This window comes from Thrips palmi, unplaced genomic scaffold, assembly GCF_012932325.1.
Source record: "Thrips palmi isolate BJ-2018 unplaced genomic scaffold, TpBJ-2018v1 HiC_scaffold_5, whole genome shotgun sequence".
NCBI lineage: Eukaryota > Metazoa > Arthropoda > Insecta > Thysanoptera > Thripidae > Thrips > Thrips palmi.
In genome coordinates this window covers 5,562,203-5,576,862 of record NW_023144632.1, presented here as the reverse complement: position 1 = coordinate 5,576,862, position 14,660 = coordinate 5,562,203, and the positions used below count along the sequence as shown (strand labels likewise).

General features: G+C 59.9%; 1 protein-coding gene across 1 annotated transcript in view; it reads right to left on the bottom strand.

Annotated features, from left to right (window-relative positions):
- Positions 1 to 101: 101 nt before the first annotated feature.
- LOC117650303 (tRNA dimethylallyltransferase) overlaps positions 102 to 14,660 on the bottom strand; it is a 146,950-nt gene continuing 132,391 nt past the window's right edge. Inside the window, exons 8-9 of the mRNA XM_034393620.1 lie at positions 1,392 to 1,599; positions 102 to 1,011 (exon numbers count right to left, since the gene is read on the bottom strand). Of these exons, the coding sequence (XP_034249511.1) occupies positions 553 to 1,011; positions 1,392 to 1,599 (667 nt within the window). The 3' untranslated portion in view covers positions 102 to 552. The remainder of the gene's footprint in view (positions 1,012 to 1,391; positions 1,600 to 14,660) is intronic.

The window sequence follows — 14,660 nt, the reverse complement described above, 5'->3', positions numbered from 1 at the left end:
ACCATGGTTTTCCTTCAATTGAAAGATATGCTCTGTTTCTATTTCGGAGAAGAGAGTTGTAATCTTAAAAAGCTGAGAGGTATACAAATAATCACACAATAAAAGACTTTCAGTTAGATTTATTCAGTCAGTCTGTCAATAGATACAAATAGGTCGGAGTATTTTGATAATTGACAAACTTAAAATGTAAGAGATCAAAAGGTCCTATCCACATTCACAGCCTGAGGCTTTGTCTGTATGTGTCACACACAACCAGCTTTACATGACAAAAACACAACTATCACCCAGTACATACATCTCATTAGGGCAATATCTTATCACAGTTTACAAAAATTTACACACACACTTTTATAGTCATTCATTTACATTACAAAAAGTTCTCAAAAATTCAAGCAATTTCATAAATATTTTGAAAATAGAGAAAAAGGAACTCACAGAATGACATCATGGGCTTAAACTATACACTCCTCATATTCCAGAGGAGTGGGTGAAAAGTATTGCAAACTTAAGACAAAGTTGCCTCGGACTACAGATTTGTCTTCACACAGGCACTCAGGCTGTAGTCCTCACACCCTCAGGGCTCGCCTCTGACTCTCGAGGCACCACGTCCTCTTCTGCACCCCCCCGCTCGCCCTCGTCCCCATGGCCGTGACCGAGGCCGTGACCATCCCCAGCCTCCCCGTCGCCCCTCTGCACTGCGGCGTCCAGGACGGCCGCCAGCTCCGACTGGGCCTTCTTGAGCTTGGCCGCGGCGGCGCGGTGCTTCTTGGTGCCGAGGTGGATGTTGTACTGCTGCAGCCCCATGAGGTCTCGCTGGCACAGCTCGCACCGGTAGGTGGCGTGCCGCTCCTTGGCCGGCAGCGCGGTGCCCTCCTTGGGCACGGCCCGGATCACGGCCTCGTCGGGGTCCTCGCCGCGCAGGCGGGCCTCCACCACGGCCGCGGCCGGCGCCGCCACCAGCTCGTCCCACCGCGACGGGTCCGAGCCATCCAGCGGCCACACCGGCGGCACCTGCGGGCCAGACACAAACATCCAACTTTAAAGAGCACTAAGAAAAGAGGAAACAACATATGCTTGTCGATGGTGGTATGTTCAGTGGGGGTCCCGAAATAATGGCAAAACTGCTCTACAAGTCACCAGCCGTCTAGTCATGTGGGTTTGGCTTCGGTTTACATTGAGCGCCTGTGAGGTAGGCCACCGCCCCGTCTCGCAACGCACCTGCGTGGAGACGGTGGCCTACCTTGCCCCCGTCGTCTTCACAGGGGCAGGGTGAGCCGCCGTCCGCACGCCGGTGTGTTGCGGGGCGGGACAGTGGGCAAGCAAAGTGGGCGGCTGCCAAAGCCAAGCGACTCCACGGCCTGAGCCTGCCGGTCCTCGTCCTCGGTACTCACGTCTCTGCCGTGGACGAGCAGCCGGTTCCGGATCCAGGCCTCCTGCTTCCTGGCGTAGCGCATGTTGCGCTGCTTGAGGAGGAGCAGGCCTTGCTCCAGCGCCTTCTTGCCCGCCTCCGAAGCGCGCTCCTCGGCCGACAGCGCCGCGTACGGCAGCATCTCCTTGAAGCCGATGCTCTGGAACAGGCTGTGCTCAAAGTCCTGGCTCCTGGAACAGAACAACACCGCGGGCGTTAGGCAAAGCGCCGTCAAGTCAAGTGCGGAGCGTCACACGGAGCGCCGCGAGGCTAGGCAGCCCAACGCGCACACAAAGGGATGCATCGCGTCGGGAAAGCTCGTTTCTTTCCGCAAATTCTTTATTTTCGGCAGCGTCGCGCTCATTGTCCGACCGGCCGAGCATGTGGTCTCTGAAGGGCGTCATTGACTGGAATTTCAAATGGCATAAATCGCGCCGCCGATCAGGGACCGGGGATCAGGGTTCGCCCGAGGGGTGTTTGACCACTCGCCTGTCCGAGGGGCCGCGTGCGAACGGTGCGAACCCGCCGCCGGAACTGGCGCGTCATGCCCGTCGCCGTCGCCCTGCACCACGCCAACCACGCCCCGGCGGCCCCGGCCGTCGCCGCCACCCCGGACGCAGCCCGGACGGCCCGGGCGCGCCTTGCTCGTATCGGACGCGCTCCGGGCCGATCTCGTTTTCGGGCGTTAAGGCAGCGCGTCGGCATGGCGGTCTTTGGTCCGCGCGTGTCTGCCCGTGCCGTGGCACGCCCGGCATGCCCCACGGCGAGGCGACGGCACTTCGGGACGGCCCCCGCGGCCCCGCCCCGACCGCCAATACGCGGTGCGCCGCGGCGTGGCCTACCTGTGCGGGGGTCGCTTGGCGTGCGTGCGTGCGTGCGTGCGTTTCTTTCATTCCATTTCTGTAAAAAGCTGTAACCACGGCAGCAAGCCCGCCGATAAGCGCAAAGGCACCGCTGCCAGTGTAGTTGCGCCGCTGCACGTGGCCTGCCTGGGCAGTGCCTGCACTGCGACTCGCGGTTCGCGGCCAAAGTCGCCAAAGTCGCGGCGTCCGCCGCAGTGGCGGTGCAATTCGTCAGCAATTAGAGGGCCGCGGTTGCGACAGGCCGACAGGCCGACCACGGGTCACCGTCACCACGAGCATGGCCTGCACGGGGTGCTCGGGGGGCGCGTCCTTTCCCAGATTGCTGAGCCGGCCAATGTAGTCACAAAGTAAAGGCGCGATAACCGGGCGGCGGTCGCGGTCCGCCTGGCGGGGCGGGGCGGGGCGGGGCGGGCCGGGCACGCAACATGTGCCGAAGTCAGCGAGGGTTACCCAACCCGCTCAACCCGCGCGGCAAGCAGCTCATTCAGTCCGGGCACATTCCATTACAGTGCGCATGACAGTCCGAGACGCCCGAAAGAAAACGATGGCTCGTCAAGAATACAAAACTCGCGCACGAAACATCGCACCTGGCATGGACGCATTAGCTTTGCGGTGATCGTGGACACTGGACATGCGGCGAACCAATCGGCCGAGGGGTGGGCCTAGGGCTGGGCCGACAATTCTACTGACGCACAGTGGCCGGTGGAGGCGGCCAAAACTCTAGACGCGTTTTGAGCTCCAGAGTCACTAAATGGAACTCAAACCGAACGTGTGACCCCACCAATGGATTGCTCTTCGAACGAGGGATCGATTGGTGGGGTCACCCCGCCGTCCTCGCCGCCGCGCGGTAGGCAACCCTTCGCGCTCGGCCGGATGGATTCCAGGCAGTGCGTGCGTCTCTCTCGCACTCATGGGGCGGCCTGTGGTTGTCTATGGGAGAGGGAGAGAGACAGAGCGACACTGCTGTCGGTGGACGGAAGGCTTCAGGCCGTCCAGTCCGTCCCTTCCCCAACGAACCTCCGCGTTGCCTGCACTGCCTGGGCCGCTTGGGCCGCTTTGGCGCCAAAACGTGTCTCTGCAACGATAAGCCCAAAACGGCCTCGGCTGCTCAAAACGGCCGTTGAACCCAAAGCCAGGCATCTGATAGAGCGGCAGTGAATGAAAGAGTGTAACCCGAACGTGTCGCAAGACGCGGCCTGGGCCAAGGCCTGCCAAGGCTGGGCTTGCCAAAGCGACAATCGCATAGGGCGGCACTGCCGTTCTCGCTGAGACGAACCGAACACGCTCCCGTGAACTGAAACTGATTCGCAACAGCCCGCAACAGGCAGCCTGCCACGCGCGGCCAAAATGCGACGCATCCGCAAAATGTTATCTGGAGAGGGAGCAGGCCGAGCAGGCCGAGCAAGGCGGGGCGGAAAGTGGCGCGCACAGCACACTGCCTTCGTCTCTCTCGCACCTCAGCGGGACGCCCCTTGAGTGCGAGAGAGACGGAGCGACGAAAACGACTCGCGGATTCAGTCTGCAGCCGATCTATTCGCAGAGACGCCTCGCCTTGCCTTCTCCACTCCGCGAGGCGCCGCGAGGGGGAGGGGCCTTTGGGTTGCGCTATGCGAAATCACGCGCTCAGACGCAGTCAAACAGCACTCAGACGAAACCAACGAAACCCCGCCGAACCTTGTTGCATCCCTCCAGGCGGGGCAGCGGGTTCCAGTCGGCTCCAGTCCCGCCACAGCGGCCATTCCTCGCACTCTGCACCCCCTCTTCGATTAATAAGCGTTCCATCACGGCGTGCCCGGCATGCTCGGACGGGCTGAACCAACGAGGTACTCACGGCCGCCACATATGGCTGGAGGAAAGTCAAAATGGCGGCCATTTCTCACATGACCAACCAAACAATGATGACTAGTGGACAAAATAAAAAAAGAAAAAACAAATATAAAACAAATGTGAAGCTCGGCAAAAGTTTTGATCACGAAGGCTCCTGGACGAAAAGAAAAGAAGTCGACGGATTTGTTTACTTTGAAGTGCCGAGCTGACCGCGCGTCCAAACTTGAAATCGTTTGCAACACGTTTCGGACAACTGCTAAATAAATAAAAACGCCTGCCACTGGGAGGAAAACAAGCGAGTCACACACACGCACACACACACACGAACGAGACGGCCCAAAAATGAACGCTGTACACCTCTGTATACTCCGTAGACGCGGCTGCCGGCCGGCCGGGCCCACGCGGGTCATGCACCTCGCGATGTACAGTCCGAGACCAATCTGACCTTCATAGAAGTGTGGTGGCGCAGCGCCACGGCGTGGTCACAGCGTGGTCACAGCATGGTCACAGCGTGGTCACGGCGTGGTCACGGCGAGGTCACGGCGTGGTCACGGCGAGGTCACAGCGTGGTCACAGCGTGGTCACGGCGTGGTCACGGCGAGGTCACAGCGTGGTCACAGCGTGGTCACGGCATGGTCACAGCATGGTCACAGCGTGGTCCCGGCGTGGTCACCAGGTGGTCACGGCGTGGTCACGGCGAGGTTACAGCGTGGTCACCAGGTGGTCACGGCGTGGTCACGGCGAGGTCACAGCGTGGTCACCAGGTGGTCACGGCGTGGTCACGGCGAGGTCACAGCGTGGTCACAAGCGCGGTCACGGCGCCCCCTGCTGGACGCGACCGGAGATCCTTCGCGCTGCACCCAAATTCGAGCTCCAGTCCAGCTGAGCCCTTCGCTCGGCTTCCAGCCAAACACGACGTTTGTCCTCTGTGTTTCCGCAGGCCGCTGAGCGCACGGCGGCGCACGGCGCATCGGCCCTCCAGGGCTCAAGGGCCGCGTCGTCGCGTCGCGCGTCGCAAGGACACGCGAGGCGAGGAGGCGATGCCCCGCGTCTCCCTCCTTGCACCAGGAGCTGGAGCTCTTGGAGACGGACTTTGGCGCCTTTCGAGTTTTTCCCCGCGGCCGCGGAACGAGATGGCCAGCTGAGCGAGACGGCCGGGCGGCGCTCCGCCTCTCCACGCCACGCGTAGGCAGGGCGGGGCGGGCGGGACCATCAACACTTGCCAGGAATAGCACGCCATTTGGGCGATTAAAGCGGCGAAAGCCCTTGCCGCTCAAGGTCGCCTCACCTGCACCACACGCTGCTTCCGACCACAGCTTTCGTCGCTCTGTCTCTCTCGCTCTAGCCGGGCGCCCGGAGGGGAGCGAGAGAGACAGAGCGACGCACCACCGAGCGCGGAATCAGCTTGAGGAAAAGGGACGACTAATAGAAAGACAGTCCGACTAACGAGGCTGATTTAAATTCGGCACCAAGTTCGACATCCGCACGGCCGGCCAGCACGGCCCGCCGCTGGAAAAGCCGACCCGCCCGTCCTTGGCCACAATTTATGACTTTGAGATTTCGTTTTCCTCCTCCGAGTCGAGCCGGGCCAGGCTAGAGCCGGGCCGAGCCGAGCCGAGCCGGGCCAGGCTAGAGCCGGGCCGAGCCGAGCCGAGCCCAGCCGGGGATTCGCGCGGCAGAAAGAGAGCGAGGTAGCAATGGCCCGGCGTCCCTGGCCGTGACAGTGGGGCCCGGCTGCCCGGCGGCCCGGCGGGGGCCGCGGCGTACCCCGCCAAAAAGACGCGGCCCACAGAGCCCGGCGGGCGGAGGAATGCAAGTGCCAGCTCGGGACGAAGTAAGACGCCTGGAGGACAACAACGCCATGCGAGCGCCGCAGTGGCGGCCCGAAACGGCATTCCATCGTTCGCTGTCCAGCCACTCAAGTTCGAGAGCGCCTGCACGTCGCCGGGTAGGCAGCCCGCACGGCCCCGTGCCCGACGGGCGTGCCTGCCGCCCGGGCGCTTCGCCGCGCCTCGCCGCCCGGACAGGGCAACCTGCTTGCTGCTTGTACGTCAGTTCGCGGTTCGCGGCTCGCGGCGCCCCCAGGCGGGCCCCAGACCCCCCAGGCCCCCCAGGCCCCGGGACAGGCCGGCCAGACGGGTCGCTGATAAGGCGGTCGGCTCAAGGATACGTTTGTCTTTTGACAAAGTCACGTTCATTAGGTCCGTCGGCGAATTCCTCGCGCCGATCGCACGGACCGTCCTTGAAGGCTTCCTGCGAGGGCCGCGTTCGGAAGGCCGCGTTCGGAGGGCCGCGTTCGGAGAGCCGCGTTCGGAGAGCCGCGTTCGGAGAGCCGCGTTCGGAGAGCCGCGTTCGGAGAGCCGCGTTCGGAGAGCCGCGTTCGGAGAGCCGCGTTCGGAGGGCCGAGTTCGGAGGGCCGCGTTCGGGGGGCCGCGTTTGGAGAGCCGAGTTCGGAGGGCCGCGTTCGGGGGGCCGCGTTTGGAGAGCCGCGTTCGGAGGGCCGCGTTCGGAGAGCCGCGTTTTAGAGGCCGTGTTTTAAAGTCCGCGTTCAGAGGGGGCTGCGTTTTAAAGGGCGGGTTTTAAAGTTCACGTTCAGACGGCCCCGTTTTAAAGTCCACGTTCGGAGGGCCGCGTTTTAGAGGCCGCGTTGGGCCGCGGTGCCTGGTGGGGCGCGGCGCGGCGTGGCCCGGTGCGGCCGTTACCTCATACACTGAGTCACGCCACGCGGTTAACATTGAACTTGACCCAGCCCGAGGAACGGGAAGAAAGTCTCGGAACCGCCTTTTCAATGCATGCGGGCAGGGCCTCGGGCACGGCGTGAACTTTTCAAGATTGCTTAATTTTCAATTCACTACCAGGTTTGCTGACGAGTCCTGACTCCGGCGCGGCGCACGGCGAGGGATGGATGAATTGAGGAGCTCACGGCAGCAAAAGCCAGAGCGCTTCCTATACTCGACTCTGACCAGAAAACGAAGAGCCCTTTATGCCCTCTGCCGCCTTGGCTAGCATTGCAGGTAGCCCTCGACCGCGAGGACCCAGGGATCTTCGTTTTCTTGTCAGAGTATAGCGGGGGTCTCTTCTTCGCCGCAAGATGGTCTATTTTCCGCAGTGCGCGCCATTTACATCCTGCAGCCGATATTGCAGGGGAGGGTTCGAGGACAAAGTGGGGCCTGCGACCCTTGTGGGGGCAAGTCTTTCATGTGGCCTGCCGGGCCTGCCTGTGTTTCGGGGGTCACGAACTCTCCCTTCACCTGCCAGCAGCCTGCCAGCGCGCGCAGGGCCCGCCCTTACAAGTAAAGTTGAACGGTCGGGCCAACTCTACGCGCCCCCGCCAAACGACGCGCTGCCCGATAAAGGGGCCGATACCACGCGTGGCCCGGCGTGGCGTGGCCCCACCCCCTTTGTTTTTTGTTCCCGTCGCCGTCCGCGGAACGTGTGGTGTATCAAATGAGTGGTTGCCGTCGGACGCAACATGTCGCGAAAAGAGGGACGCCACAACGAGGCGGCAAATTCAAACAAGGGGTGGACGCGCTCGTTGGCGGGAAAAAAAAAGAAAATAGATGAGCAAGCGCGCATTACACCGTCAGTCGAGCTCACCCAAAAAAATTTAAGCATCATTAACCATCTCAACCACTAGGGGGTGTCCAATTTTACCACTGTTAACAATAAATGGGTGACCGTGATCAGAGCTTGACGAGCGGCACGGTGCACCCAGCAGGCATCATCAAAGAGACGCATTTTCTCGTGTATCGCATGGAGAATAACTGTTTATACGTCCTGATAACAGAATTATGGCTCAGTGGCCAACGAGTTGATGGGGATAACAGGTAGCTGCCTGTCGTTCCGTGGCCTAACGAAGTTTTGCTGTATCCAGGGAGACCGTTTACAGAAGGGCCATAAAATCTATTCCCCAATCCACCACGATATCACGTTTTCCCTCGCGGTTTCTTCCGAGCAGCTCAGCGGTGATGGTAGTATCAGGTTCACACAATACAAGCCACCCTAGAGAATAGCACAAAAAGCATCGCAAAAACAAACAAGAACAATAACAATTGTCAGAGGATACCTTGCTCAGGAGATAAAGCAGGGCCAGTGAAAAGCTTCGTGTGTGCAGCTCTCGCCGAGAAAAATCGATCTCCTTAATCAACCGGTTGCTGACGTCATCATCGGAGGGCCTGCCGAAAAATATTCCAAAGAGATTGCTCTGCACCGATCCAAATTGAAACCGCTGTACAGCCCCGCGGGGCCGGCGGGGCCGGCGGGGCCGGCGGGGCCAGCGCTCGGCAGGCAGCTGGTCGAAGACCCCGTCCAGGATACAGCCACACCCTGCATGCCTGCCCGGAGTGCCTGGAGTGGCCGGTCGGCACGTAGAGGACCAGGTCAAAGCTCAGACAAGTCGCGCGGACAGCGCAGGCCGGAACGTCAACGTGCGCAGAGGGGCGCCAAAGTCAAACATCAAACACCGCAGTGCTGACCGCCAGGCCGGCCGCCAGGCACAAGCAGGCACCAAGCTCACGGGCGGCGCAACACACAATCCCAGTTGGGAACCAAAACAATGAGCGAGTAACACCGTGGCTCTTCAGTTTTTTTGTGCAATGTATGCTGGTTGTTGTACACGCAAGCACGCAAGATGAAGCACCCGCGCTGAATTAACACTTTCTCGGCGACCGAGGTTTCCAGCGTAGCCAGTACTGCCCCGAATGTCAGACTAGAAGGCCTGACCTAGCCCTGCCCGCCAACCTGCCCGCCAGCCCTGCGCCAGCCCGTCCCGGCAGCTGTCCGCAGTCAAAACAAGGCGTAATCACGGGCCAGTGTCCGCGCTGCCCTGCCGGGCCCTGCCCGCACAGCAAAGCACGCGGCCACGCGGCCAGGGAAGGCTGGATGATTGGCCGCTGGTTTGGCTGCTGGACCGGCCGCTCCAGGCTCGAGGCGCGGAACCTTTCATGGCCTGGAGGCGAAAACGGACTTCACCCACCCAGTGCCATTCGGACAGTCTGCCAGAGGGCAGAGGGCGATGCGAAAGCTAAATACAGTAGTGGCGCACAGAAATGGAGGTCTTGGGACGAGCTCACACTGGAAGTTCCCACCAAAACAACTCGTCACAGCGTTGTTTGCCATGTTGTCAGCTGGACGGTCTTCTATTCTCACCTCTCCGCCCCCTCTCCTTGTCGAGGTTTTGAAAGTGGTTGAGGTTTGCAAAGAAAGCGACAAGGAGTTTAAGGATAAGAAGTCATCAGTGAGTGGCGGCGCCGGCCGGGGGGAAAACGGCTGCGAGAAAAAAGCAGCAAAAGAAGGATGAAGTGAGAAGCGAGTCGAGATGCCGCAGGAGCGTTTCAATTAATTTTTAAGCCGCAGTTACACGCGTTTATCGGCATCGCGCCGGCCGTGCCGCCGCGTCGCGCACTTCTGCACGACTCACCGCGCGGCAAAAAAAGGAGAAGGAGGAGGAGAAGAATTTGAGATATGCCATCATTCCGAACAGTCACTGCGTCTCTCTCGCACTCATGGGGCGTCCCGACGTGGCGCGAGAGAGACGGAGCGACGGAGCGCCCAGGTCGGCGGCCACACGCACGGTCGTACGTATTCATCAGCCAGTGCTCGGCGTTGAGGCTGAGGCCCATGCTGTGGCCCATGCTGAGGCCCATGCTGTGGCCCATGCTGAGGCCCATGCTGTGGCCCATGCTGAGGCCCATGCTGAGGCCCATGCTGTGGCCCATGCTGTGGCCCATGCTGTGGCCCATGCTGTGGCCCATGCTGAGGCCCATGCTGAGGCCCATGCTGAGGCCCATGCTGTGGCCCATGCTGTGGCCCATGCTGTGGCCCATGCTGTGGCCCATGCTGTGGCCCATGCTGTGGCCCATGCTGTGGCCCATGCTGTGGCCCATGCTGTGGCCCATGCTGTGGCCCATGCTGTGGCCCATGCTGTGGCCCATGCTGTGGCCCATGCTGTGGCCCATGCTGTGGCCCATGCTGTGGCCCATGCTGTGGCCCATGCTGTGGCCCATGCTGAGGCCCATGCTGTGGCCCATGCTGAGGCCCATGCTATGGCGCTTCCGAGAAGCCAACCGCCCTTTCTCCACGCCGCCCTTTTGCCGATCGAAAAAATGTTGCGATAAAAAGAGAACGGCAGAGAGCGTTGTCTGACGAGGCCAGGCAGCGAGGCAGGCTCGGCGCCTCTAGTTGCCTTTGCACTGAAGGAAGGCACCGGGGACTGCTGCCGCCCCTGCCGCCACGCTGGCGCGTTGAGGTCTCCCACTGACAAAGGCAGCGGGCACTGAGGCACTGGCAGGCACTGCCGGGCAGGTATCAGCGCCAGCTCGTTACCGGACCGTGTTCCAACAACTGCTCAATCATTTCAACAGTGGAGGGCCGGCCGGCAGGCCAACTAACGCCCCCATTCATTCGCACATGCTGATTAAGGCAGCAGCGAAAGGCAAACTAAAAGGATGGAAGAAAAAACGGCAAACTTCCTGAGAGAAATGACGAAAAGAAAATGACATGCAGCAGAGTGGCATGGAAGTGTACCCACGCACGCTATGCGAACATAAAGCCTTTAAGTTGGAGGCAACATTTTATACACTTTTTATGGGCAGTGCGCGGAGGAGCTCAAAGGCAGCATTTTTAAAACGCGCCTACAGTGTGGGTGGCTTGCCAATCGTCAGGGGGACTTCTGCCTTATTTGCGGCCGTAAGCTCGCGCTGTAGCACGGGCTGTTTCCAAAAAGACTAACATAAAACCATCAATTAATACGCTTAAAAAACAAATGCCTGGCACGGAAAATGTGCAACAAATCAACTTTCGTCGTTCTAGACTAGAGCCTCGTGCACGCGCGATTCGGCGAGGCCTTGAACCACAGCTGACCGGCCGACTCACACATTCACACGTACACACACCTTCACTAACACACTTCACAGACACACACACATTACACCATACCCATTCTGGTCACACGTATGAGCGAGAGACGCCAAAGCTTGTCACACACACACAAGCTCGCACACACACCAACACACACAGTCACTCACTCACTCTCTCTCTCTCTCTCTCTCTCTCTCTCTCTCTCTCTCTCTCTCTCTCACACACACACACACACACACACGAAATAATTTACAATTCGCACACTCACTTGCGAGCTCACGTCACGATCAGGTAATACTTTCCTGAAATTTCCTCACGTCACACCAGAAAACAGTGGTGCCCACGCTCCTACACGACAAATGGATTGTCGCGAGTGCCTCTGGGCCCCTTCCCAATAAATCACGCTTTGTCGCGACCCTTCGGCCTCGGCCCGTCGTGGACCCCGTCGTCGTGGACCGTCGTCGTGGACCCCGTCGTCGCGGAGCCCGTCTTGGACCCCGTCGTCGTGGAGCCCGTCGTCGTGGACCGTCGTCGTCGACCCCGTCGTCGCGGAGCCCGTCTTGGACCCCGTCGTCGTGGAGCCCGTCGTCGTGGACCGTCGTCGTGGACCCCGTCGTCGCGGAGCCCGTCTTGGACCCCGTCGTCGTGGACCCCGTCGTCGCGGAGCCCGTCTTGGACCCCGTCGTCGTGGAGCCCGTCGTCGTGGACGTGGTCGGGCCACCGCGGCCACCGCGTCGACGACCCGAGCCGCCCAATAAGAAGCCGGCCGCGATGACGAATCGCTTGGCGGCTCCGCGGCTCCGCGGCTTCGCGATTGGCGGCCCGTCGGCTCGGCGTTCCGTTTCCGAGGACGGCCGCAATGAAGCGCGCATTATGCCGCCGATTTCGCCTCGCTGGACGTGATGTGGTGCATCCCATTTGCAAATGAAACAGCGGGCGCGAAAGCCACGCGCGGGAAAACGAGAGGGGCGGTACAAGGTACAGCCCAGTACAAAACCAACAAGGCGCGACACGACGGGGAACAACGCGGCACGGCACGGCGCGGCTCGGCGCGGCCACTGAGCTCCTGTCCTTGAAAACGCGAGGCGGGCCGGGCCGGGCCGGGCCAAGCAGCGCCAAGTGTTGCCACAAGGACTCCCTGGTACCCAGGTACGCGCGGCCGAATCCAACTTCTGCTAGGAAAGCGGACCAACACAAAGGAGCACTTGGAGCGCTGAGCGGTGCAGGGCGGCCGCCGTGCCAACACCGACCCGCATTACAGTGGAGACGCAACTCCCCTCACTGCTCTTTCTGATCCGACTGAATTAAAAACGCCGTTTTTGCATTATTTATCTTCTAGGTGCGCTGTCACGACGTCGAAAAGACATTGTCATCGTCTTATAAAAACGTACGAACAAAAGGCGAAAGAAGTTTAATGATCATCATAGCGCCCAATGGCTCTTGAGGAAAGCTCTTCTGAACGATTGGGGGAAATTCCATACAAATTTTGTCTGCACGATGACCAGGGCACATTGATGCGAAAAGCTTCGATTAAACTCCGCCATTCACGATGTTCGCTTCATCGTCGTAGAAAACGAGAGCGCGTAGTTTGTTTGAAGTTGTCCTAAAATTGACAAGGAAAACGGTCGAGAAGCTCAACTTGAGGAACTCGGTGCATCGCTGCACGCGGAGGCGCGCGGCGCGCGGAGGCTCGCGCTTGAACTTGACACACTCCAGATGTAATCATTGCGCCTTCAAAGAGTGACGCAACTCGTTCCGGCCAACGAACCGACCGCGGCGCGGCAGGCGGCGCGGCGCGGCAGCGAGGTGCGAGCTTCGCGGGCCGACCGCTCGGAGCGCCACCGCCGTCGCGGCCCGATCGCAAAGGATCCATAAAGTTGTCTCCAAAAAACGCGCCGGCCGCCAGATTTATTTATTTTCTGGGTGCGATGGGAGGTAGGAGTCATGCCCCGATGGGCGAACAGGTCCAAATTAATTTTCGCTTGTCCGTTCAAATTAAATTTCACGCAGTCTAATGGCCGTGTGTCTGCGTAATTCAATTATAAGCCGACCAAGTTTGTTCTAGCCGGTCTGCAAGGACGCAGCTGGGGTGCGATGAGTCCGAGGAGTGTCACGTGGCGATGGGCCCAAGCCCAGCGCACTGTAAGCCACGCCCACGAGGGAATGCCAGCGCAGCCCGCGCGACCAATCTAGCGTCATTCTCCAACTCTTGGATGCGATGGCGAGATAAGCCGCGATTCGTCCGGTGGAACCGCCCTGCCCTGCACAGTGGGCCAGAAGACCGGCGGAGGCGGCCAAAACTCTAGACGCGTTTCCAGCTCCAGAGTCGCTTAACAGGGCTCGAACCGAGCGTGTGACCCCACCAATGGATTCCTCGTACGGAGAGCAATCCATTGGTGGGGTCACACGTTCGGTTTCAGTACCATTCAGTGACTCTGGAGCTGAAAACGCGTCTAGAGTTTTGGCCGCCTCCACCGGTCTTCTGGCCCACTGTGCCCTGCCGCGCCCTGCCCTGCCGCCTTCTCGGCCCACAGACTTCCGGCGTCTTCAAATCGAACTCGTCAAAGGCGTGTGTGGCAGGCGGTGCGGAGGAGCGCGCTGTGACTCCTCGCGCCAATATTCCAGCAGGATCCAGTGGGACTGCTTCGCCTCGGCGCCTCGCGAAGGGCGCAAGGCAAGACAAAGGGACTCCAGCTCGCTCCAGCTGCCGGCCTGGAGTGGCCCAGGCTAGCCCAGCCTAGCCCGGGCCGGCCGGATCAGCTGGCGAGGCGTCCGGGCGGCCCGGCAAGTGGCTGGCCCAAGGACGAGGATGCTCGCTGACGCAGCGCAAGTCGGATCGCCTAGCCGCGAAACGAAACGAGTGCCCGAGTGTCCAGTCAGCGGGAGCAAGTCGGTTTATCTCCGGCCTGGCCACGGCATGGTCAAAAGGGCGCCTGGCCCCCTGTGATCGGTAGCGTACTCGCTGTTCCCTGAAGTGCGCTTGGGCCGAGGCGGAGGCTTCGGAGCTTCGACTCACACCGCCTCCTGTGTCCAGGCAGAGTTAGCTTCCTACGCGCACTCCGGGCAGAGTGTACCAAGCACACCCCGAAGAGGCCTCTGAGGGGCGCGCTGCCGGCCGGGACGCCTTGTGGGTCCCCAGGCCCGGGCGCTCCGGGCGCGACGCCGGCACGGCCGGCAGCGAGACTGCGGGGCGGTCGCGCTAGAGACGGGCTATTTCATTCACTCTAAAAAATAATGGCATTTCTACTACACCGTCGTATGGTAAAAGTACCAACTTCGGTATGGGAAACGACAATCCTATACGTGATTTGGAAAATTCCTATGCTTTTCGTTCTTTTGCCAATGTGGTGTAGTAAAAATCCGAACCTAGTATAGGAATTTGATTTCCTATACTCATGTTTGGTTTTTTCCTACACTTTTTGGTAGAAATCCTATTACTTCAGGCCATTGTATACTGCTTTTCCTACAACCTATTAGTAAGAATCCCAAACAATTCTGAAATATTTTTTCAGAAGAGAGGGGACCAAGACAGACGTTCAATATTCATAACAGGCTAACGGCACAATGACTAAGGCGACAAAGCTGCTCAGAGAAAAGTAAAGAAAAGCTCATGTGACGTCAAACCGTTAATAGAAATTGGCAGTAGACGATTCGTTAAAACCGGTTTAAACTTATTTTGTATCTTGTTCTGCCCCATTATCACA